Source organism: Ambystoma mexicanum, chromosome 11 (genome assembly GCF_040938575.1).
Source record: "Ambystoma mexicanum isolate Mex_15411 chromosome 11, UKY_AmexF1_1, whole genome shotgun sequence".
NCBI lineage: Eukaryota > Metazoa > Chordata > Amphibia > Caudata > Ambystomatidae > Ambystoma > Ambystoma mexicanum.
The window spans coordinates 451,945,741-451,972,645 of NC_090934.1; the positions used below are offsets into that span (position 1 = coordinate 451,945,741).

The 26,905-nt window shown below is 43.8% G+C and overlaps 1 protein-coding gene across 1 annotated transcript in view; it reads right to left on the bottom strand.

The window, feature by feature from the left end:
- LOC138503505 (tolloid-like protein 2) overlaps positions 1–26,905 on the bottom strand; it is a 189,435-nt gene that overhangs the window by 105,251 nt on the left and 57,279 nt on the right. The window contains exons 7-10 of the mRNA XM_069623290.1: positions 24,675–24,728; positions 18,489–18,629; positions 17,185–17,299; positions 5,078–5,256 (exon numbers count right to left, since the gene is read on the bottom strand). Of these exons, the coding sequence (XP_069479391.1) occupies positions 5,078–5,256; positions 17,185–17,299; positions 18,489–18,629; positions 24,675–24,728 (489 nt within the window). The remainder of the gene's footprint in view (positions 1–5,077; positions 5,257–17,184; positions 17,300–18,488; positions 18,630–24,674; positions 24,729–26,905) is intronic.

Here is a 26,905-nt window from a genome sequence, read left to right on the forward strand (position 1 = left end):
GTATTTCCTCTTTCCTCCAAGGCGGTACCGGTAAATTACTGGCATGAACCATGGCGCTAATAGCGCCATGGTTTACCGCCTACCGTGTAATGAGGCCCAGTGTGTGTTAAACAAGATGTAATGTATATCATGCTTCACCTGCAAAATACTGGCAACAAGTGAAATGAAAAACTTGGGTCAAATGAAGATCTAATTTAGGCCAGAGGCAGACCCTTTTGGCTTGTTGTTAGGCAGAATTTGCAAATGGCTTCCCCCACTGCAAGCTTGATTCGTGCATGCCCACTTTTTACAACTGCAATAAAATGTGGCCTGCCTGAAGGGTGTTGAAAACCAAGTTTCCCTAGACCTGCTGTCCTAGCCAGTGTGTGACTGGAATGTGGGGGGGGGGCTCTCTGTGTTGCCAAAGCCTCCCAAGTAGTTACAACTGGCAGCCACCAAATTCAAACAACAAAGAGGCAAATAAAAACACAGTACAGGAAGCATTGGTCACATGCTGGCCAGGAATGGTAAATGGCCTGGGAGAAGGGAATCTCATATTTGCATGTGAGAAAATTCCCCTTTGTTTAAATGGACTATAATGTATGCCTTTTTCTAAGCAACCATAAGTAGTATTGCTTTTATTTCTGTGTCATTTTTTACATGTGATTTTGTTCAAATAAAATGCATCCACCTGCGCCTTAGGGAATTGTAATGACCAATTAAAAGGTGTTCCTGGCTGCTCTGAACATGTTCCGAATTTGAGAGTTGGCGAACTGGTGGAGGGTAAATTAGTAATGTGGGGAGTAAACTATATGTTCCTAATGATTATGCTTTTTGTAAAAAAGGTGGGAAATTGCCAAATGGCCACGCAAAATGGTGTGGACCCAGCTGTTTTATTTCATTCCCCATGATTAGCTGAATCGCAAAACATATACATTATGGCAGTTGTTAGTAAAGCACAAAGTTGTGTCACATAGCAAAGGTGAAACAAAAGGGGATTTAAAATAAATTGCAGTTACCATATGTCTGTTACAGACTCCTAAGCCAATCCTTAGAGGGTGGCTGGATTTGGAAGGAGAGATAAAGGTAACTGTCCAATCCTGGTTGCGAGAACCTTTGCAGGGCACTGCCCAATATTGACATGTTGATGGTGTCATCACTGGTATATAAAGTGGATGCACTATGAGAAAAGGGACAGAGCTGCTGAACATTACCATCTGACAGCTGCAAGGAAGCACCAAAAGGAGATTTTGCTGAGATTGCATTTGGGTGGAGCTGTCTGTTTTTGGGGAGTCCTAAAAGTAGAAGAGCTGGGGGACCATCCTTGAGAGTGGAGTGACCTGACCCCTGTTCTGTCCTCCCATAGGGTCCTGAAGTGCAGCTGGCTTTCCTGAACATTAAACAGAGGATTTCAATATAAGTAGAATTGAGCCCTTTGAACCCAAAAGGTGGGGGAATCAGCTGGCCTTAAATCATTCCCCTTTATAATGGATGGGGGCTGGTGGGGTAAAACGGCGTAGATCCTTAGCCTTTTTAACTAAAAATATTAATTTAATTAATTCCGATTGACAGAATACCACAAGGTGATTTTTGTTAAAATTCAAAATTAACAAAGCTCATTCACAGTGTGCGCTGAAAACTATAGATTGTAAAGTAATTGGCTAATCCTATTTTTTCTGTTAACCCCAACTTCTTTTAGGAAGAGGGGTGTCTTTGCCCCTAAACTAAAACTAAAAAAGATCCCCATTGTTCCCTTCCAGCTTCTCCAACACAGGCCTTTAAGTGGAGGTGGTTCTGAAATCCAAAATTCTTAAATCATCCCAATTCTACTGTCTGACTTCCCCAACACACACCAAAGTGAAGGGGGTCCAAAGAACAGACTGTTGCATCACCCTATGTTTATTTCAAAGCAAAGGTGTGGGTGAAATAATAATTGCCATATGCATTTGTACAAATCTGTAAACTAAACTGATAGCCTTTTTAAGCATACAGGAAAATAGAAATTGTGTAGCGTTGCATATGCAATTGATTGTGTTCATTGACCAGTTTGATTGTTTCTTGAAGTGAAATCTGTACAAAGTAAATAATTGAGATTTGTGTTTTTCCCAACCAACTGTTGTGATTTATTTGTGTAACATGAAGTTTAATTGTAAGCCACAAAGAAGGTGGCATGTGTTCTTTTAGTGTAATCTCCATTGTTTATCATACAAATATATTTCCTGTACACTGGCATGGTTCTTGGCTCATTGGTAGCTCAGGGGGAGGGATCCAAGGGGCATTAGATGCATCAGAAATAGGGCTGAACAAAGAACTGACATGAAACCATTTATTTTGTGACACCTACATTGGGGAGGGAAGGAATGCCCTGTGTGGGGGGAAATATACCGTTACAAGGTGTTGTATGGGAGTAGAAAGGTGCTTAAAAAACTTACGTCCATGAGCCATCAGAGGTGTAGTGAAAGGGATAAGAGGAATACCGGCCACTGGCTACTCCAGGGATGGCAAGTTCAGAGACAGTCTGTGAAGCACAGTACCATGATCTAAAGTATCAAAGCAGAAGAATGGTACACAGATTTCTGAACACCAACGACAGGTGATGATGGAATAGTAAGTAACAGCTTGTGTTCAGTTTGAAGGCCTGCAATCAGACTGTAGTGCAAAAATAAGAATGTAGAGAGGAAGAAGGGGTCAAGGTAGACTGCACATAAGAGTTTATCAAGAAATCATAGTGCTCAGAGTAGTTTTTGTTTTAAAAAGAGCAATATTGACATCATATTTGTAGGTGGATGAAGCAATGGTTGGGATGAATGCAGGTAGGGGAAACCAACACTGTGTTACTATCTAACCCTGTTGGAAGAACACCCTGTCCCTACACAGGGGTGCCTATGCCTAGGCAGCGTATGGTGCAACGCCTGTCTAATAGGGATGGGGTGGGAGAGAAGCTGTCCCTCAATCTACCAAATGTATGGAGGCCCCAACCTGCATTGGTGCTAATTTAACATAATAAACAACGTTTTCTAAAATAGAGCAACCAACAACAACAACATACAACTCCTACGTTTCCTGGTGTGACAGGGCTGGTTATTAGATCACTGTCTGACACAGCTAAGAAAGCTTGCATGAGCATTTAAATAACCATGGGATTTTATATCCGTATTTTATTCACCTTAAGTAAATTTAATTCAACCTCATGTTGGAGTGGTGGATGTTGTTAACATCTAAAAGGGGCAACGGATTACTTGCATCAATGCCCGTTTTTGCAGAACACTACAAAAGGCACACAACGTGTGAGTGATAGACTAGTGTTTGCATTTCTTATGGGATATCACTCCTCATTGTTGGGGATATCTGAGAATGGCCATGGAACCACCCACGACCAATAGGGTTGACCGGTTTTGATGGAGTTGGGTAATTCAAACCATCTTCTTCAGGACCATCTAGTCTATTGTGCAGTAAGTCTGTCTTCCAACCATGCCCGGGTATAGGGGCACGAAATGGATAAGCTGCTCCGTCTCACACGTTGTGAGCCTTTTATAGTGTTCTACAAAAACAGGCATTGATGCATGTAATCTGTTGCCCCTTTTAGATGTTAACAACATCCACAACTCCAACATGAGGTTAAATTAAATCCCATGGTTATTTAAATGCTCAAGCATGCTTTTTTAGCTGTGTCAGACAGTGATCTAATAACCGGCCCTGTCGCACCAGGAAACATAGGAGTTGTATGCTGTTGTTGTTGGTTGCTCTATTTTAGAAAAAGTTGTTCATTTTGTTAAATAAGCAGCAATGAAGGTTGAGGCCTCCATACATATGGTAGATTGAGGGACAGCTTCTCTCACATCCTATCCCTATTAGATCGGCGTTGCACCATACACTGCCTAGGGATAGGCACCCCTGTGTAGGGACAGGGTGTTCTTCCAACAGGGTTAGATAGTAACACAGTGTTGGTTTCCCTTACCTGCATTCATCCCAACAATTGCTTTAAGATATGAGCCTGTATTATTATTTCTCCTAAAGAATCGTTTATATTGTGATACAACACTGTTGATATAACGGTTATAGAATGAAAAATGTCTATTCTTACTTTTGAATTACCCTGATGTTTCATCTTGGATGAAAGGACTGAACAGAAGAACGAGAGGAGGCTGGAGCAGGGGATACATACTGGGAATGCAAGTGAAGGTTAGAGGATCAGCGGGATTGACAGTAGAACTGGCTCACAATTAGTAAACAAAGAGAGAGAGAGAAAGGCTGAACAGAAATAGAGGGGATAGAGGAGCCATGATAGTAGGAGTCAAAGTGGGTGAAGGTGGCCAATTAAAAATAGACAAATGTACAACGCAGCTTGGGAAATGCAGTAGCATTATACAGACTTTCTTACAGACTTTCTTGAAAACAGGCCCAACTATTGATATAGGTCATCTGACATAACACAGGCATCCATTTTGCCAAACTCTACTCATTTCTAGGACTAGGTTAACTAAAATGTACCCTTTTGTACTTTTTCTGTTACCAAACCTACCATAACAAATTGAAAAGGTGTCCATATTTTTTAATTGAGAAAAATGAATCTACCCAATATAGAAGAAATTAAACCTCTGTCCAGAAACCGCTTGATAAAATTAATCCATACTGAAACAGTTGTGTATAGTAACAGTTGATTCTTATTGATTGGTTTTCAGTGGACAAAAACAATAACGATCGCCACACAGCGGAGAATCTGCAGGAAAGCCATGTAAGATATGTCAATATCTGAGTATGCAAGTGGGGTTTCCGGCAAGCACTTTCCAATCTCTGTTTTTGTTCACCAGAGTAAGATGGTCTCATTCATTCTACAATTATGCTGATATAAATGATTCTATTGTGTCGAACCCACATACTCCCTGCGTCCAATCGCTCATTTCACCCTGAGTTGACTTCATTGGGTAGACCATTGAGGTGGGGGCAAAGAACTGGGCGTGGATGTCGCTGGGAGTTGTGGAATGCATCCTCAACATAAAACCCCATGTTTTCCTACTTCAGATACAACTTTTATCTGTGGTCACCAACCGATAATATGAGCCTTCCCAGAGTAGACTGTTAATCCCTGGGGTTTTACCTTGGTTGATGAACTGCCACCTAATGTTGATATAGTTGTCACGATCTTTGCGGCTGTGCTCATGGTACAGGCCAAGGTTGTGCATTAGTTCGTGCTCAATGACTCCAATAGAAAGACATCCGTTCCTAGACAAGGACAATATCTGACTTCCACCGCCTCTTCCTACCGTTGAATAACATCTAGAAATAGAGGAACCATAATGAAATAAGCTCTAAAATATACTGAGACCGCTGGTGAAGAGAATTTGACATTGCTTTACAACAGTTTAAATTACTTTAGATCTAACAATTATGTGCATGTTTATTTGGTTTTACAATTCTCAATTTGTGATTTTAACAAAGGTTGGTATTTTTATTTGGTCAACTTAATTATATACAGTGATATTAACAACATGCCTCAACAATATTTCTCCTTCCAAAGTTCATTAAAATGTTGCCATTAGTCCCATCTAGATTGCATCATCTCTCACATGTTACTAGTTTTCTGAAAGTTTACCTGAAAGCTGCTGTTGGCAATTTTCAACCAACAATGGCAGCTAAAAGAACAGAACACTTGCATCTTGTTAGCCAATGATCAGGGGTTGAGTCTCTTTACTGAATGACCAACGTTGATTGAGTCTACTGTAAAAGCTTAGGCAAGCATCATGCGTTTTTTTCTAAACCTGCTTGTGATATGTTTGAATTTTTGACTTTTGTTTATTAGTAGATCCTTCTGATCTGTGTTTGTTTAGTGCGTTCTTCCTCTGTTCAAACGTTGGAAGTATCGTAAACCAGAACCCAAATTCGCTGCATGCCATGTGAGACAACAAGAGATATAGGGACCTTCGTGAATTTAACAATCTCTGACAGGATTTATATAGTCCTATTTGCTCGAAGTGTCAGTAGTGCATGGTAGCATGGTTGGCAGAACATGCTTGGAGTTCTAGTATGGACTGTTTTTGGGAGCAGTAGCGCACACTGCACATATTCCCAGGTTCTTTGTGTCTGGCATTAGGCACCATGTGTGATGTGAGCGCCCAAGACCTGAGAAGGGCAATGGTGATGAAGACCATGATGCTAATCCATCATCTACCTTTAAAACACAGATCTTTAAAATCCTTAAAATACACCACAATGCCCTCAACATTGTCAGAGGTCCTAAAGGCAATGTACAAAAGGTTGGATTCCAAGGAGGTGTTCAATTCTGCCTACCAGCCTGCAAACCTGGCCTGACAGAGATCACATAAAGTATATGTTTGGGGCAATAGATCACCCCCTCTAGACGACTGGACACATGAGCTAGAGTAGAGACATGCGAGCCGAAGTGAAAAGGGGAACATTACGCACCAATATTAGTCACAGATACTTTCACTACCCCGACCCAGAAATTATATAGAAACAGAGGTAGGATACCCTTTCACTCAAGATACCTCAGGCAAACTGGTATTGGCATTCACCTCTGGTAACATGGATTTTAAACTGGGTCCCTGAATCTCATAGAAGCAAAGTAAGGGTTCATCTTGGAAGATCTTAATATTTGAAGTCGAATGGGATGGGAACCAGGAACACGTCCAATAGGCTGGGCAATGGTAACACTTACTTGCACTTTGGGACATGAGTAAAAGTTGTAAGAAGGGTGAGGGTGTAAAACCAGATAGTATGCTTGCCTGTTATGTTATTATTAGTAATTCATTTAATTCCTATTAGTGACATTAGTTATCCATTATCCATATTATTCTGCCACTTTGACTATGCATTTTGCTAGAGAAATAGGCCTTATTATATGAAGGACCTTGTTTAGACATGTTTACACATATGTTATTATATATGCATTTAGACACACGCATGAATGTGCACTTACTACACATTGAGTCCATTATGTAGTGCTTGGTTGGAGTGAGTGAATGTTGTTAAGCACTATAGAGAATGCATGTAGCTGGCTCTGGAGCCATTCAGAAGCTGTTTGTTCTGCAGAGACATTGTTTTGAGTTACACTGGTACATGGAATGTAAACAGTTTCTTGGCAGGAAGGTCGTAACTTTTCCCAAGTAGTAGGGAATGAGAGGGCATGGCTGATCAGGCCCTAGGCCTGCTCGCAGACAGACAGAAAGGTGGGAGGCAGTGAGTGGGTGCTTTGCACATAGACACAGAGCGTTGTGGAGAGAGAATGGTATTTTTAGCTTGCAAAGAGCTGACAATGGATGGGAGCATGGTTTTCTAACACAGAGGAGAAGGCCATCGGACATGTACAACATATGCTCTGAAATGTCATGATGACGAGAACACACTGAACTGGGGAGTACAAGACTGATGTTAACAGACCTTTAGGCGCTGTCCGCTCTTAGAAATGCTGGTTTGACAGAAAGAGTGAATACTTGATGTTACCATAGAGATATATGACGTGATTTGAAACTATAACTGGGAGCCTGAAATGAGCAGTAGAGAGAAGCTTTTGGAGAAGCGTTTCGGATGCAGCTTGGCAGACCAGCTTGGGAGATCGGAAGCATTCTGGGAAGCAGAGGAGAGAGCAGAGTCGAGATCAATCTGGCAGAGAGACCAGCAGATGCAGATCGGTGGGGGCTGCCTACCGTTCTTGCAAATGGGGAGTATGAGGCCTAACTGATAAGACACGTGCAAATGGGGAATTAGGACATACACTCACACAGAGCTTTTGGTTTGATGGAAGGGGAGATCAGACAGGAATTGTCTTATGAGAGAGAGTGTGAGGTGTGGTGTGGATTGGAGAGGAATGCTGACACTTGCCATATGTATTTTGCTATTAGCAGTTGTTGTTATTAGGCTGCAATGCATTATAGATCCAGCAGGGATAATTGCTATTAAATTGCTTGCATTAGAAGCCTGAAAGGCTTACATTTATTGCAGTTTGCACCCTACCATAAGGGGGGCAAAAATTCAGTTTTGCTACTTCTGTGTATGAATACATGTATTCCATTTTTATGATTGAGACTGACTTGTGTGTTTTCATTTGTATCCATTGTTATCTTATTTCTCGTGTCTATTTCTTAGTGTTGGTATGTGTTTATGTTGCAGAGCAATTTGGCAATAACACAGTGCACAACTGCCCTGAGAGATATCTGTGCAGGGGGCCAGAGTGGTCCACCCCCCTGAGGTAGAGTTGCAGATTGACAAGGGTATATCTGAAGATCTGAATGGGCAGAAGGTCAAAGATCAGCAAGGATGAAAGAGGGGCAGAATGAAGACCAAGTAGTAGGGGGCAAACTATTTGACCTAGATGAGATGCTTCACCCCAGATCATCTTTCACTTGCAGAATGTGTTATGAAGCATCTCAGAATTACTGTGGACATAGAAGCCAGAGAACAGCTGAAGGAAAAATGCCCACAGCCATGTTTTAAGGCCGCGGTATTGTTACACCTGATCAACATCCCTAAATGTACACCTTTTATCAAAAAGAAGTTAATAGCTCAACAAGGGTGTAGATTGCTCATGATGAGTGTGCTAAGAAATAGTGCCTTGTGTTGGTGGCCCATTAGCAAAGATTTTGGTGCTCATAACAAATTTCAGTGAGTCGGGCAACTGATGCATACAGGGGTCGTAGGTCACTGTCGCTAAACCCAGTGCAGATATTGAGACATAATAACTGCACCATTTCCATTAGGTTGTGTGGAAGGATCCTCATGATTGACTCTTACTTGTAGGACTTGCCTACATCAGTAGCTGATTCCCTAGTGTCATTGCTCCTATCTGTCAATTTCTGTGTGAAAGTGATGGTGAAGTTGGTGGGCATCTTTACAGTTTTGGACAAAGCCAAGGTTTCAGTTAAGATGGTACTTCCATCAAAGATTCTCAAAAGCACTTGGCCAGAGCACAACCGCTCAATCAGATGTTTTCAGAATACCTTTCAGAGTTTCCAGGACAGTAGACGTGTATTTTAGCACCAGCAGTACCAGAAGAGGACAAGCCGCTTATTACTAATGAGGGGTTGTACTCCTTGTGACAAAAGCAGGAAAGGAGACACCTAGTAGACAGCTATTGCAGCAGATGAAGGTGCACTGTGAGGCACTGCTGGTGGAGGGGGACGGGACAGCAGGAAAGCTCTGTTATTGGACCATTGAAAGCTGTTTATGGGACTCGTGTTATTCAGATGGTGCTCAGATTTTACTTTGAATTTTACAACTCTACAAACTCCCATGAATTTCTTGCAAGGTAATGGCGTTCTAGTAGACAAGACAAAGGTGTAAAAGTTGAGGAGGAGTGCGTTTGTTGGTCAGGTGATCAGCTACCTTAGGGGCTTTAAGCGTAATCTTCTTCTGGTAAGAGAATCCTCACCTATAGATAAATCTTCCCCAGTTCATCAAGAGGGTATCAATATGTTCGTGTTGTGGCTGTGCGTGTGTGTGCCTACTATGGTTTGCTACTTGCTTAGTCAGTGCGTGTATCTAATATCACATTGAGCACTGGCTTCATTGGAAGTGCTGCTAAATTGGTTCTCTGGCATCATTATTCTACTCCTTCACACCTAAATCTCTCTGTCTCTCTGTCTGTGTGTTGTGGAGCTCCGAGACCCCCCCTCACTCCCGACTCTCCCTCTATTGCTGCGCTGCTCTGCTGAGCTCTTGACGGCATTAATGTGGGTCATCGCATTGCCCTTGCAAGAAGAGATTATGCAAGATACTTCCTCGCTTTGTGATTAGCACACTGTATAATTGCTGTGAGGTTGCGTTATATGTTTTAGCTATGGTTGTACCTTAGCAGTTAAGTGACTGGTATCTGTGCAAAAGTACAGGGAAATACACTGTCACAGTGGCCTCCTATCCTATTTGTATTTGCTTTTGATTCGCATCGAGTGACTTGCATACTTTTACTTTTGATTTACTGTGTTTACCGGCTCTTGCTGGTCTCTGTCTTGGTGTCTTTTTGGAAGTGTGTAGATATAAAGAACTGCCACGCTAATAGGCCTGCGTGCGAATAGTGTTTCCATGTAAAAGTGGCTATGCAATTTGAATTGAAGTGAATGCTCTGATTTGACACAATCTGTGTCACACGTGCCCCATTGGTGTGTAATATTTGTATTGCTTGTAAATCGCTTATAGTTTATAAGTGGGCCAGCTTCTCAAAGATTTGACTGTATTGTTTTTATACGAAACAACTAATCCAGTGGTAAGAGACCAAGTATTCACAATACAGTATCCTAGTATCCTCCCTCTCGTCCTAGAGCAGGTATACCATATTTAACTATTGTGACCTGCTTGCTCAGACTGTTTGCCATTTATACCTTGCTCCAGCCAGGCATCACAATCCTAACCCTGTTAACTGTCTGTCAATCAGACCATTAAACAAGTCTGTCTCTGTGTCGCAGCCACTGCTCACTCACAATCAGTCCTGTAGGTAGTATCCGCATTAGCTGCACAGCCCATGTTCAAACATCAAGAGTGCATTCAAGCGTCCCACGCACCACACCTAATTAGATGCTCTGCTTCTAAAACCTGACCTCATTCTCATTTGTTCCCTCCATTTGCTCCACACTTCTTAATGGTCACTTTTGCGCTCAACTGTTACGCTGTTGCCTTCAGAAATGTACTTTAAATATTTTACAACTTTGTTCTGCCCAATACGTTCTACAATTGTATGTATACCAAACTTGCACGCATACCATAGCGCCAACTATGATGAGTCATTTGTATATGATTACTGTACTGTATTGCTCGCTTGCATATCGGAGCACCTATTGTACTGAGTTTTTGTATACATTTATTGTACTGTATTGCTCCCCATCACCAGTTCGGCACATTAGACCTTCACCCAAACATAGTACTTGTGACTCCATTACCAGTTAAGTCACAGGAAAAACATAATTCTTAGGGTTAAAGGGCTACTGAACACTCCTGCTGCCTGAACAGTACCTGCTGCTCCTCACCTTCTTCTATTACTCTCACTTCATGGCTACCAGAAGACTACCCAAGTCTTTAGACATCCCCCCTACCCGCTTCTTGCCACTTCTCCTCAACACACAACATATCCCTAACCCAAAGGTCATTAATTTCACCACACATAATACAAATTCACTAGCCCGTAGACTTCACAGGCTTAGAAACCGCACAAGACCCCCTGACGTCTGCAAACGCCCTAGATCTATTCACACCAGAAATTCAGATCTCGGGTGTTGCTCCCGACGCACCCTAAAGCACACCGCCTTCAAAACTCATTCTAACTACTCGCACCCCAGTGGACCACCTCCCCAGTCTATCCCCAGTGTCCCAAAAATCACTTTAGCCACTCAGCCGTCCTCACGGTCCAATATCATCAAAGATGTACTTTGTCCCCTACAATGAGCACTCATCAATGCTAGATCACTTCCAGCTCACGCAACTGAGATCCATGACCTCATTACTAACTTGGACCTAGATGTTTTAGCCATCACTGAAACTTGGCTCCATGAAGCCTCAGGACCATCCATCTCTCTTGCTCTTCCTCTAGGGTATACTATGCTCCGCAAAGACAGACCTACTGCCAAGGGTGGGGGAGTAGCCCTTATCCTCAAAGAAAACCTAACAGCCAGACAAACCTTATCGCTGTCATGTGAGAACGTGGACTCCATCTCAGTCAAGCTCTCCATCTCGCCCAACATCACCATAGATATTAAATTAGCCTACCGGCCACCAGGCCCTCTAGCTGACGTTCATGACAACCTAATCCACCCTGTGGGTGGTATCTTAAAAAATTCCACCAAAGCCATCCTTCTAGGTGATTTCAACTTGGGCCTCAATGATCCAAATGATAAAAATGCCAAAGCCTTAGCCAAGGGCTTACTTCAACTAGGCTTCCAGCAAAAAATCGACGATCCAACCCACTGTAAAGGGTGCACCATAGATTGGCTTGCTGACCATAACTGTCGTGTAGACATTAGTTCTAACGTTCCATCCCCACGGACTGATCACCACCTTATCCACATTCTCATTCCCATCACCAATAAAGCTAAAGACATGCCGATGTCCGTCCCACCTGCTTTGGCTAGAAGCACTGGCAACCTAACCAAAGACAGGATCCTCCCATACCTAGACAGCCCGGCCCTCGAGCCCCCACTCTCCTCAGACCCCGCTGTGCTAGAGGAAATTTGCAACACCACTCTCAAAAAAGCTGTCAATGCCATTGCCCCGCTGGAGACCAAGAAAGCGAAAAATAAGAAACACTCCAATTCCTGGTTCTCTGCCGAATTTAAGGAATTTCGTTCCTGCAAACGATCTGCCTTAAGCAACTGGCAAAAGACACCGCAGGCATCTACTCTAGACATCTATAAAAGCCTTGCAAATCAATACAAAAAAGCTATTATTCTAGCTAAGTCGGCATCCTACAATGACAGGGTTTCCAACGCCACCACCGAATCTAAGGAGTTGTTCTCAATATTTAAAGAACTGGCCTCCCCGGTTACCAAAACACAACCAGTCATCAAAGACAAGTCCTGATGCATCAATGTTCAAAAAGCAATGATTAGCAAAATTGAACTCCTGAAAAAGAAAATCAGCAACCACCACAACTACCTCTCCAAAACACAGATGTCCGCCTGCTCTGCTTCCAACACAGTCAGTACAGTTAAAAAGCTATTCTCCTTTAGGGAAGTAACTGAGTCAGAAGTTCTTGACATCATCCAGAAAATCAAACCCTCAAATTGTAAAGGTGATGCCTGCCCAGCCACTTTAGTCAAAGATTGTGTGGATTCCCTAGCCCCATTCTTGACATCCTTCATCAATGCCTCCCTCAAGACTAACACATTCCCTTCCTGCCTTAAAGAAGCTTGGGTTCGCCCATTATTAAAAAATCCCAGTCTAGACCCTAAATCTCCCAACAACTACAGACTTATCACTACAGTCCCATCCCTTATAAACATTTTAGACAAAGTTGCCCACACCCAAATACAACGGTTCCTTGAAGCAAACTACATCCTAGGCAAGAGACAATCAGACTTCCGCCCAGGCCACAGCACTGAGTCCGCCCTATTGGATCTCAAGATTCAACTGTGTAACCTAGTTGACAAAGGCCAACTGGCACTTCTCCTCTTACTGGATTTGTCAGCTGCCTTTGATCTTGTGGACCATGACAGCCTGTGCACATTACAAATGCTGCTTATTTCTCCACCGAAGCCACAGCCTGGATCTCCTCTTTTCTCAAGGGGAGACTCATGAGTGTCTTCTCAGATCAGGCAAGTGCAGCACCCACCACCTTACTCTGTGGTGTCCCGCAAGGTTCTTGTACAGCCCCCATGCTCTACAATATTTTCACCCTTCCCCTCTTCTAGGACTTGGATGATTGTGGCATTTATGCAGCCATACAGACATGGATGTCAGCTAATGGACTATGTCTTAATGGGGACAAAACAGAGATCCTCCTTGTAGGCTCTAAAGAATTGCTTAACAAACTTGACCCGCAATATCAGACGTTCATCATTGACAACACACCTATTAAGGTGTCCCCAGCAGTCAAAACCCTAGGGGTCTATTTTGACTCAACCCTATCCATGACACGCCAGGTGAGTGCTATTGCCTCAGCCTCAGCATTCACCACCAAAATCATTAAGGCTGTGAAACCTTAGCCATCCAATACTAACCATTTAGCAATAGCAGGAGCCACAGTTGGGGCGAAACTTGACTATTGTAATGTCTTACTCCTGGGTACCTCCTCCAAAAACCTCCATAGGTTACAGGTTGCACAAAACAACGCCCTCAGAGCCACACTCAGCATCCCTAAAAGGGAACACCTCTCTCAAACTAGGAGGGATGCAAATTGGCTACCAGTTAAAGAACCCATCCTTTTAAAAACCATGGCCATCACGCATAAATGCCTCTCCCGCACTGCCCCCCCTACCTAGCAGAAAAGATCATTCCCCGCACTGCTGCCAGACCCATCCACTCACAATGTGCCAACATGATGTTTGACCCCACCTTCAATAGAACTAAAGCAAGAGGGGCCAGCTTCCAACATCTAGTGCCTAAACATTGGAATGCCTTGCCCACAACTCTCAGAAATGAAGTATTTTACACCATCTTTCGCAAAGTTCTTAAAACCAAACTGTTTAATTAATTTGCATAAGAATTTCATAAACCCGGTTTCTGTTCCAATGTAATCAAGGGACATACTGTATACCTCGCTTCCTGAAACTTACCAATACTTTGTATTGTACCCTGTACTCAAATGTCTGCATTGTAATTTCTCTGTATTACCTCTGCAACTAAGTACGTTTTCTGCAACAGCGCCACGATGCCTAAGGGCCGATGTGCGCTTTACAAATGGAAATAAATAAATAAATAAATTGCAGGTTTTCGCAATTTCAGTGTGCAAAGTAGGTGAATTTGCAATTCTTCCCTCTTCAGTTGTGTCTGCTCCATTCAATGAAATCCAGATGCCAGTATATACAGCTCTACTCAGGGTGTGGGGAGGATTATTTACCTGGAGAAGTGTTTCAAAAGCAGTAGACCTGCTCCAAGATCCAACATTTCTGAAATGAGAGGATCCAGTGCTGTCTCCAGTTCATCCCATGCAATTTCTAGAATTTAATCGGGCACAGTTTATGCATTTCTAATGTTTGAAATCCAGAAAGGGCACCTGATCAGAAGGGTGTTAAGTGAAGTCATGGGAAACAGTTGTATCTTTGTATGGGAAACAGTGAGACTGTTCAGACCTTTGTCTTCTTTTTCACGTCATGCAGTTAAAGGATGAAGATGAGCCACATCGGTGTGTTGGCCCTTATGTGAGATGCAAGGACATAAGAACAGAGACGGTCAAGCCATATGTCAGTTTAAAAGGGGACAGCTACTTTGCAAATGCTCCTATCTCGTCATAGAGTGTGACACAAGCAGGTGCAGATGGGGAGCCACATGTGGGCTCTATCTGCTGGGTGCAAGCGCTCATCAGAGAAGCTAATGATGCTGTGTTGATTGGAACTTCCGGCGGATTACTTGTTAAATAAATGCTTGACATGGGACAGAATGTCTTGCTGCATGCTCCTGCGGTTAGAAAATAAGCCCACATTGCAGCACATTAATCATGTTGGATTTTGTAACTAAGCTTCTGCTGCAACTGGCAATGGAATTCTGGCTCTGCTGTTTAGGCAGGGGGATCGGGGTGCAGGCTGGCTATCTCCCACAGCTGAACGGTAACACTGAATCTGACTGTGGCTCTAAGAAGGTGTAGGTTATAACTGCTGATTAAGCATTCAGACTCTAGTTTTCTATCATGCCCCTCGTTGGTCTGATTCTTGTGAACATTTCATAACGTTGGTTGTTAAAGTAGTTCCTGGAGATTTCAGTTTTTAGTATCCATGGGGTTGTTTTCGTCTATGGTGAGCTAGCACTAAAGTCCTCCTGTTTCACAAAAGTATTGATTTTTCATTTTTCGCCCAACTAAACCTCCATGGGACTGAATTTCAAGTGCATAACTGTGAAACAGCCCAAAGGACGTTTTCCGTATTTGGCGAGCACCCAGAGCCTACTCAGTGCTGTGGTTTTAGAGAAACTATTCCAAAAGAGACATAGGTAGTGAGCATGTGTGAGTTGGAGAAAACAAAACTATTTTGTTAGAAAATGTAAACTTTGCATTTGATTGGTCAAAAGCTGCTGACATTATATTTTAAAGAAGACATCAGCTTTTGCCAGAACATTACATTCAGAGATAGTGAGAGAGGGGTATATGCAAACAGAGATTGGTAACATGGACAGTGAGTTACTGAGAAGCACACACAGAGAGAAACAGGAAGTCACAAAAGAGGCTGAGAAACATATATAAAAAGAAATGATACACCATATGCAGATAGAGAATAGGACACATGTAATGTTATAGGCAACATATATGGACAGAAAACGTGAGACACGGACATGGAGAGAGTGAGAAACAAATGCAAACGGAGACTGTACAACACATGCATAAAAAGACTGGAGCCACGTTCAGAGTTACTGGAAACGACATACAGAGAGAAGCTGGGAGATACATAGAGAGAGACTGAGAAACACATACCGTGACTGTAAAACACATGCAGACAGATAACACATACAGATAGGTGCTGGGAGACATACAGCGAGAGACTGAGGAATACTGACAGAGACTGTAAAATACAAATAGACAGAACATATGTAGAGTGAAGCTGGGAGACACATATAGTGAGATACTGTGAAACATGCAGACAGAGAACACATATGGGAAGAAGCAGCGAGACACATAGCTAGAGAATAAGAAACGCTTACAGACACTAAAACACACAAAGAAAGAGAACACATGCAATGAGAAGCGGGCGATAAGTATAGCTAGAGAGTGAGAAACAAATGCAGACAGATAACACATACAGATAGGTGCTGGGAGACATATACACAGAGAGACTCAGAAAAACAAACAAATAGAGACTGTACAACATGCACAGATAGAGAGCACATGCAGAGAGAAGCTGGGAGACATATGTAGCGAGAGACTGAGACACACATGAAAACAGAGATTATGTAACACCTGCATGTAGAGGATGAAGGTACATGCACAGTTACTGCAAACCACATGCAGACAGAAGCTGGCGGGGAGACGGGTACAGATAGAGAATGAGAAACACACAGGGACTGTAAAACACATGCAAACAGAGAAAACATACAGAGACTCCGAGAGAAGCTGGCAGATAAATATAGCGAGAGACTGAGAAACGTGTACAGAGACGATAAAACGCAAGAAGAAAACACATCCTGCGAGTAATTGGGAAACACCGACAGATTCAGAGAGACCGTAAACCACATACAGACAGATACTGGGGCACACGTGGAGAGAGACAGACTGTAAAACACTGGGAACACATATAGAGAGTAACGGGGAAGCACATACACATACAAATTGTGAGACACATGACGCAGACAGTAGTAAAATGTAAATCGCATGCATGCAGAAACTGTCAAGCACATACAGAGAGCCTGGGAAACAAATATAGATATCAAATGAGAAAAATGCAGGGAAGCTCTGGGAACCACCATCAGAGGACACGAGTGTTTTAAACATATGCATGATTTGCACTGTTTACCGATTTCAGTAGTGATTACATTAGTAAAATCGGTTCAGAGGTATTTTATCTGTTGTATTTTCAGAAAAAGAACAGTGCCTTTGTAATGAAAAGGATATGTGAGACCTACCCACTCCCTAAGGCGATGTTCACGTAGTCGGTTTCGCGTGTGCGGGGTACAAAATTCACACAGGTCATTGTTTTAAACTCCTCCATTGCAGCAGAGAATAAAAATTGGTAGGCACCTGCGGGAGAAAGCAAGTTAAGACTTTCATTTGAAGCAGCATTTTGATAACTGCTGTAGATTCAACCTTTCGCTCCCAAATTGCCTCAGAAATGACCAGTCGATACCAATGGTAAACTACTTGGAGTTTAGCAAACCGTTACACAATAATTCTGAGATATTTGTGTACTCAAATTTAGTTAAAATGATGTGAGGACAAATCGTCTGTGTATAATTCTCTGTGGAGTGAGCCATTGAATTATATAGAGCACAACCCTTAACTAAATGACCTCTTACTAATGTCTGTTTATTGAGACTGGACATCTGCACAGACATCATTACCTGGAGAACCAGTTTCCCCTCTCAGCCCCACCTCTTCGAACACTTTGCAATTCTCCCACTTTTGGGGAGGTGAACCCCAGTTTCCGGAAACACGGCCGTTGTCCCTCAATGGAGTGACAGACGTTGCAGCCGTTATATCTTGGCATCTGAATTGGAGACTGTCCAAATGATTAAATACGGTTCATGATAACACTTTCATATCCGTGGGGGCGTTGTAAAAAATGTTTTAATGGGAACGAAGCCCAGCGTGCATTATATATTTAGTGATCCAAGCACGCACCTCTTTTATCACAGACATGTTTGTGAGATATAAAGATATGTGGGGTCATGTCCGCAGTGTGATGGCAACATCCCCGCAGGATAAACTCAATAACAATCCATGACCCCAAATTCAAGGCAGTCCCACACTGAGGGGTTCCTCTGTTTCTATTATTCTGAGTCTACTTTTTTACAATTAGAAAACAAGGCCCCACTAAACAAACAGGAGGATTGGGGTGGCTGTAATCCCAGGGGCAGCATGGTAATGAAGACTGAGGAGCTCTGTTGGTGCCCCACCTAGTGGTAACCATTGCCAAAGAGCTACATTGCCACCCATCTGGTGAACCAGCCCAGGATCATGGGCTTTATGTTAGACCACAACTGGTCCCTTCTTCTTCTTCACCACCCTGCATGCCCAAGCCCCTTTGATGGAAGCCAGAGAGGAAACTCCATGAAAACAGCAGGACACGGCAGCCAACATCGCTTCAGGGGACACTTCCGGTATGGAACGAGGAGCTCATTCGTAAGTGAAAGGACCATCATTCCTGGCAAGTTATCCCCAGAAGAGGAGAGAACATTTATTATAGTCTTGATAAAAGTATTGCACTTACCAAAATCAGGAGAGAGGACGTAGGGAACCAGAACTTTACCACCACTGGATTTGGGCCACAGGCAGTTGTTATTTGGACAGGCAATGGCATTGCGGGGATTTATGAGAAGAATATCCACATCCTTCAGTGGGACCCTGGCACCTAAAGAGATTAAAAAGGGTGATTAGTCTTTTATCTGAAATATTGAGATGATTTGTTGGTACAGTTCTTTTAACCACCTTTGCATGAAACACGATGGAAAATAAGCACTGATAAAGCCAAGAGTCATGGCTTTTGCGTAGGCATGGGATTGGCATTTGCTTAGCACTGCTATAATGATATGAGGTGGCAACAGCTGGAAAATGGTGTATCTGGACATATGATGGCAGTCCTTGGGGAATGTTTATCTAGGCTTTAGCAATGCATGTTTTTAACATGATTTAACTGCAAGGATCAGGTGGGAGTAGACACATATTACTTATAAATAAAGTGGTTGAAGGCACACCAGGTTAAGACATGTGTAATACAGTAGGCGCTCAGTTATAGCAGCAATTAAGACATTAACTCTCAGAAGACTGCTTTGAAGTACCACTGGCAGGCATAGACAGCAAACCTTGTGATTGTATTGCATGATAGAGCTAGAGCCTAGGGGAGGGGCAGGTAATGGAGGGTAAATGTAGGGATTAGCATGGCCATGTGCGGTTAGTGTGTGGGTACATAGCCAAACAACACCAACAGGCTACGTGTCCATCCTCAGATCCTACGTCCCTCCTATCTGTACTCCAATACAATCCTTTGACATCAAGGGTGCATCTAAAGTGCGATTTAAGACCCAACCGAAAAAACATAAATAAGGCGCCTCTACTATTATGGTGACTAAGTAGTGGAACTCACTATTCATAAGAATCTGGTCCTTGTATGACATGACATTTCTGCTTCAACAAAGCACTCAAACATGGGTATTTCCGAGAAGAGAAAAATACAAGGAGCCTACGTAACTCAAAGAAGAAATCATGGCACATAGCTCTGAAATGGCGATACTAACAAAAGCATATCAACCAAATGCAATAGGCACCTGTCCCAAATTAAGAAATGCTCATGGTTAGCTCTAGAATCCAAAATGGTGGCAGGCCATATAATAACCTCAAGCAATGTGGGTAACACTCTCACATCCATCCGTTCTCTCCATACCCCACTCTTATTGTGTCCACCACATCCAACTGCCTCGCCTGACAAATCAGTACCCATCGTTAGCATCACCAAACCACCTTGCACTCCAACCAACCAGTTTTCTTCTAAAACCGACAAAGTCTTACCCGAATCACCTGCCAGAATAAAATGCCAGGACGGTCGGTCAGTGGTTAGGGTGTAACATGAGGGGAGGGCCAGTGTGGTTCTGAGGGAAATATTCAAAGAAACAGGACCTCCCCCTCTTATTCCAAATGGGTTCAGCAACAAGGTGCTCTACGATCCAAAGTGCAACAAATCCCAAAGTCTGGTAGCAAGTGCAAGGGTCTGCAGAAAGTGCGTTGGGTAAGAAAAAAAGGGACACAGGGATTTCACCAAAAATTGGGGGAGATCCATGCAATTGGTGGCCGCAGAGAGGCCCACCAGTATTTTGCCATTCAGCAAAGTGGAGCATCCCATTAGACTGCCAGTGGAACTCCATCAGCATTGTGGGACACTGGAGTCGCTCCACCGTAGTTCTCATCTAAGAACCATCTCCTTATCCACTCCCTCTGGTCAGTGAGTCCCAGGGAGCAAGAACACGATAGTGAGATGAGATATAACGCAGAGGAGATTGAAGGTTAAATCCAAGTCACAAATTCCAAACCTTTCAAGTCTAACCCAACCACCTTGCCATCGAAGCACACAACGGGCAGGGGGGTCAAGCTATACAAGGGGGCAGTTTCATCTATTCCCCAACAACCATTTATTTTACAACAGTTTGTGCCTTTTAACCGCCCCTCCCCCCCAGTGAGTGAGAGAGATCTGGACAGAGCAAGAGATAGATTAGGAGGGAGGGGGGTGAACGAGAGCAAGAAGGAAAGTGTAGGAGCCTTGGAAGATGTGCTCCATGGATGGGAGAAGAGAGAAAGGTCTTGGAGGGAAGTGAGAAGTGAGAGTGGTAATAGGGAAGAGAGATATACACAGAAGTGAGAGACAGAAAGAGAAAAGACCAGAGAACATGTATATTTCATCCCATGCATCGGCACGTAGTAGTAGGTGTTCCTGCAGGGAAATAAAAATAAAAGCTTCCTAGCTGACACTATTTCCACCAAAGAGTGTCAACAGAGCCTGCAAATACAAAAAAGACAAGAGACTTGTGGGACTCTTAAGGTCATTTTAGAAGTGTCGAAAATAATTTTTTTCCATGGGTAGGCAGACAAAAATATGGGCCAGATTCTCGTAAAGTGGCACAATGTTAAAAAGTGCATTGGGTGTGAATTCTTTTAAACTTGCGTCAATTTAGGAAATGTGCAGATCACTTTATTCACAAAGGTGGCGTGTCAATTTCTTGGGGGCTGTGTGACAGTGCAAAACTGTCCAGCTCCAGGCATACATTAGAGTGGGAAGCACACTACAAACACTAACGTATAACAGGGTCCCAGCACACCACATTCCACAGTGGCAAGCCCTTAAAAAGCCTGCAATTGTGAAATGTAAGTAAACAAATAAAATCATCTCTATCCTTGTTTTTGGGATAGAAATGCAAGTGTGACAGCAGTATTTCAAACCACTGCTGTCTCACATAAACCAGCCACAACCATGAGAGGGTCACAAATGTTCCTGTCATGTGTTGCACTCTTGTCCGTGTTCCCAGGCACATGGGACTGTGTTTGTTTTCTGTACTCTTGCAATGTGAATCCCATTTATGTATTTAAGTTGTGCATTGAAATGCCCAGACAAATGCTCACTTATTGGGGCAATTGCACAAAGGAGGTGAACATGGCATTTGAATGTGTGGCACATCTTTTGTTGGCACAAGTGGTTAAATGTGCCAGAGAGCCTCCAGCAGCTGGTGCTTCTCACTATTTGCACCAAATATAGTTTGGAGAATCCGACCCTCTGTCGAATGGGACTGGAGAGTTGCTTTAAAAAATGAAAACATGCTTGGAGTTCTGTGTGGTGCTTAACATTCCGTTCTGGAGTTTCAAAAGAATTATTTAGGTGCTAATAAACATTTATTTTAAATATTGCTTGCGGTAGTACAATTAAGGGAAATAGTGTTTTCCATCCTTTTTCTAAGTTCTTGTTGCATAAAGGGACAAGAAAGGACTTTAAAAAAATGTAAAAACCATATATGTCTTAAGCCTATGCACTGCACAGTAATTTTTCGAATGCTGATAAGCATTTATTGCATATTCTGCTCATACAAGTAGAAACCGTGTTTTTTGCTATTTCTATGAGAACGAACAAACAGTCAAATACCTGTTATCAGCGCTTCTGAGATTATTTTGTGGCTCGTGCATGAAAGAAGGACCTCATGGGCACTAGGCATTTTTGGGCTGTGCTATTACGAGGCGCTTACGCGTCACCTACAATCTGACACTAATGCACTGGGGTGATGGTAAGATGGAGATGGCATATTAGGAGGGACACACAGCTGGTTGGTGTTTGGTTATTTACCCACCCATTGACTGTCCATGGTCATGAAATCCCTATGGTCATTTCGACCCACTATGAGCCCCCCACTGCCCAAAACACATCTCCCTGCGATCTCTTTGAGCTTGCTCTTTCAAGCAGTAACAGCAAACGTTAGCCTTCCAGCATTATTTCTAAGCTGTCTGCTGAGAGTTAATGGCTTACTTGCAGGTGTAAATGGCTACTGGTGCACTAGAAATGCCTTTATTCCAAGTGCGCGTTTAGCCACTTGATTTATTTCTCTTCCATACAAACAAGCAGCCACAAAGCCAACAGGTTTGGCGTGATCCATTAGGCATTTGCCCGATACTGCCACTCCATTTTCCAGCTGGTACGATCTAATGGCCAGGTAGTGCCATCATCCTGGTGCCTAGCAAATGCATGTTTCATACCTTTGTCAAAAGCCCAAACTGTTGCCTTTGCCAATGATTGTTTCATTTTCTTTATGAACTTTCACAGTCCCGTTAAATATGGAAAACATAACAATGTGCAATGGGACATGGAATGTCCTTCAGTAAATGTTTTATGTTGCCTCAATCCCTGTCTAGAACTTCTCCCTGTGCAGAAGCATCCTAATTATTTAAACATATTAAAAGTGCAGATGATGGCATTGTTTGGAAATTTGAGGCAACACCTGTCGTATTATAACAGCACCTGCACAGGAGGGCACATACAGTGTTGGTGAGTATACCAGCTATATGATGGATTATTGGGGCATTTGAGGGTGCACTTGGTATATTGAGTCCAACTTGTTTCTATCTGTGAGGTCGATCCGTTCGGTTCGGTCCGGCATACCCATCCAGACTTCCGGTGCTGAGAGTGATGGAGAGTGCAACGCATGTCTTTGTGATCATTCTAGACAAGTGTGTCTTTCCGTGACATATGTGAGAGTGTGTGTCTTTGTGTCTGATCAATTCTGAGGGAAATACTGCACCTTATTTGTAAATATGCATGAGGATACGACTGGCCAAAGTGTATATTTATTGATCTCCCAAAGCCGCATCCACACCCATTCTCATGTAGTTACCCAAACAACCATGCCGCAGCCTCCACTGGCGCAATGTGTGATCTTGTGCATGTGGCACGTGAGACTCTACTAGTTTTAGAATATCCTTAGATGCGCCGAAATGCACCTGGATTGACCTAGCATTTTTACAGGTGTCTTTGCACATAGCCGGACCATATCCCCCTTCTGCTAAGGTTTCTCCCCTTACATCTCTCCCTCTTCCCTCACGCACTACCAGTTGAAAATATTGCTCACACGCAGTTTTAACTTGGAATGTTTACACCAGTTCAGCCCTGCCACAGAGACGAATCTGCCGCCCCGCCACACCCGCCGATATTACAGGACTTTTAAATGGCATCAGTGGATGATTGATTACAGGACGATGACACAATATCGCTAATTGAAGATTCGTGACTTCCTGCGAAACTGCTATTTTAATGTGTCAGACAAGCAGAGGGGGCCGAAGATGCACGAGGGTCCACTTCAACGTGGTGTTTGGAATCCTCTCGTCTATGGCTAGAAAAACCTGCCTGTCCTGCATAAGTTAACAACAAAAATGCACTGATCAGGTGCAGCTGAAGGTTTCCACATGTAAAGGGGCTGCGGAAAATGGTCAATATTTTTTTAGGCATCGGCAGTCTTAGTCCGGAGCACATATCTGATCAAAGCGTAATATACTACAAGGAATGGGGAGACTGCATTCAGTGTAACCTAGGTACATGAGTTCAGTTTGGGGAAGCAGCCGTGTGGGCCGTGCATTGAAGTGGCATAACGCGAGCCACACCTAGCACTCCATTAATCTCTAAAATGATTCACATCCCCACAGCAAAGAGCAGAAGGAGAGTAAATCATTTCCTTGCCAACAACATTTTTGGAGAGGTCGGTCTTTGACCAGTAAATGCACACTTAAAATGACACAGCCCTTACTTTGTGAGACTGACAGGAATATGTGCCCACCATCAGCCTCCCTTTATGGTTTCTTTCTGTGGTAAAAGTCCAGCTAAAGTAGCAGTGGTGTAGGTTAATAGCTGCAGATTATCACGGGCAGGCGTGTGGGTCTCTGCACAGCAAAATAAAGGAAGTCGGCGAAGGGGGTTGTGGGTGGAGCCAAAACCCCAAATGGCTACTTAAAAGTTACTGAGCTTTCTTTTTCAGAGCCACAAAGCCCCCCTGCCCCAAGTAGCACGAGTCTATTTTAACTGAAAAAATGTAAGACCCTAATACTGGGCCTGCAAATTGCTTTTGTGGGTGCCAGGACTCCTTGCAACATGGAGGTCTCAGTTCATAATATCCCAGCCATGAGCACATCAGCCGGTAATGTCGTCATATGCCCTGTGCTCCATGATTGGGGCAGAGGCTTCACTCGCAGGATGCGCAGGTATGACGACATGTACACCTGGTTCTGAATCACTCTCCTTAGTACCTTTTGCAGGGATCATGATGAGCCTACTGCACAAGTCACACTCGCTGGATGAAATGTACTACACAGTCCCAGTATCACACTCCTTCCCAACTCCTTCTAGTTTGTATTGGGGTTTTAACCTCAACTTCCTCACCTCTATTTGCTGCTATAATCCTAGCGAGGACGTCCTCAGTTTCACTTCCAGCTCCTGAAAGAGAAAACAAAGGGTTACATTCCTGACACATTTACGTTGCAGAGATGGGCTTAGCCCCCCTTGAAGAAAGCAGCCAGGCTTGGCACTTACAAGTATGGGAATACGCAGGGCTTTGTGTGGGCCGGGGCTAATCAGGGGTGAGCCCTGACATTCTCAAAAAAACTGCCCTTGAGCTGGGTTTCCTTCACTCTGCCATGCATATTACCCAGCATGATGTTCTCTGAATAAGTCCCCCACACACTGTGCAACTGAGTGTATGGCAGGGAGGCCACACTGGGAAAGAAGTGTGTTCAGGGTACCCGCCTGGCTGCTAAAGCAGAAAAGCTGGCACCTGACCGTGAAGTACAACTCTCTCCAAATGTGTATCCATGATCCGTAGTTTGCTGTCCATTTACTGGTAGAGTGCTATCATAAAGCAGAAAGGCCCGTGTTTATTATGTGCTCAGAAGGGGCGAAGGCTTGAATCACTGTCATTGATTTGTCATATATAAATATCTGTGCTCCTTATGTTCCCAAAATGCTCTTGGATTTTATGCAAAGCACCAAGTAGTTTACATTGGTGATACTTGTTCTTCTCCCCTTTCTCACAGGTGCCCCTTGGATATTTCAGGGCCGGCTGAAGATGTCAAGGATAGGTTAGCACCTTGAGGCCAGCATAACCGCCACGTTTAAGTAACACAAATTAAATTTGAGAAGACAGGTTCCTCCCTGGGGAATATGTGCACATTATCAGGCCTTATTTGCAGGGGGTTCATAGTTAATGGGGGCACTCGCACAGTGCTCCTGTAATGGGAGCATGGGTGGCGCTCATAGGAGGGGCAGGATGTGACATGGGCACCTGTCTTTACGTCACATTCATTAGTGGCTTTAATGTGCAGCGCTGTATTGGCCTATAGGGAACGCTAGATAGTTCCCGGGAGGCCGCTGCACTCTGTGCCTCTTGTGTAGTAACCTGTTTTACTTCCAAATGTTCCAATAGGGAAGGGGTTGGACTTGCTGAAAATGTGTAATATGGGGTCACTTTGAAAGTTATTTCCAGGGCCTCTTTTTTGATATGTGGCTACTCAAGAAGTCACGCTCACTGGGAAAATGAAAGGTAATAAGCAGCCCCAGTATTCACCCCAATTGCCACATTCCTCTCTAGCAGGTACTGGGGTCTGCAGCACACCCTCCTCACCTGTGTCCACTGCTACAGTTGCAGCAAGGAAATCCTCGGTTTCATTCCCAGCTCCTGAAAGAGAAAACAAATGGTTACATTCTGGGCTGGCCTTAGAAGTCCCAGAGCCACGGGCAGCAAAACAAAAACGTGGCACCCCTACCTTCCCCCACCTGCCCTGAGAGCGGAGCACATTTAATTTCAATAGGGCGCTCCCGTTCCTGTCCCACTGTGCCAGCTAGGGGTAGCCCGTGAAATATTCCGCCGACATGGTGTGGCTGGGGTTAATGGCAGGGAGCCTGCGAAGTCGCCTGGCCGGCCTTGCCATAAGATTACCTTCCTTGGAAATGTACTCTGGAGAGTTCAGTTCAGTGCGCCTTGAAGTATGGGAACGAGTAATCACAACTCCATACCACGACCACACACAAGGCCCATTAATCCAGATCCTGTCTGGTCTCCAGCTCTTCCATCAGTGCTTTAAGTGGGCCGGGGCTGGGCCCCGGCATTCTTCAGAAAGTGGGGCTGAGCCGGGGCCCTGCCGGGGCCCCCAGTCCCACACAACATTGGCGGGACGCATTATTCCGCCGCGGCCACAGCCGCGACGGGAGATGCGCCCGCCATTATGTCAGGCAAGCTGACAGAAGTGCCAGACAGCCACAGAGACCTGAGGCTGGCTGGCACTTCTGTCAGTCAGTGTAACTTCCTCTGATGACCCCTCATCAGGGTCATCAGAGGAAGTTACTGTCCCTTTGTTTGCCCTTCCCAGGTCACTGACCCCGAGGGCTCTGTGATCTAATATGCAGATTAGATCACTGAGCCCACGGGTTTGCAGAGGGTGAAAGGTGCCTCAGGCTCAGTGATCTCTGCTCAGAGCAAATAGATCACAGAGCCCGCGCCGTCTATCTCCGCTGGCAAAGCTTTATAAAAGATGCCTTGAATTGTGTACGTTTCAAGCCATCTTTTATAAACGTAGAAATATTTCTATGTTTATAAAAGACGGCTTGAAACATACACA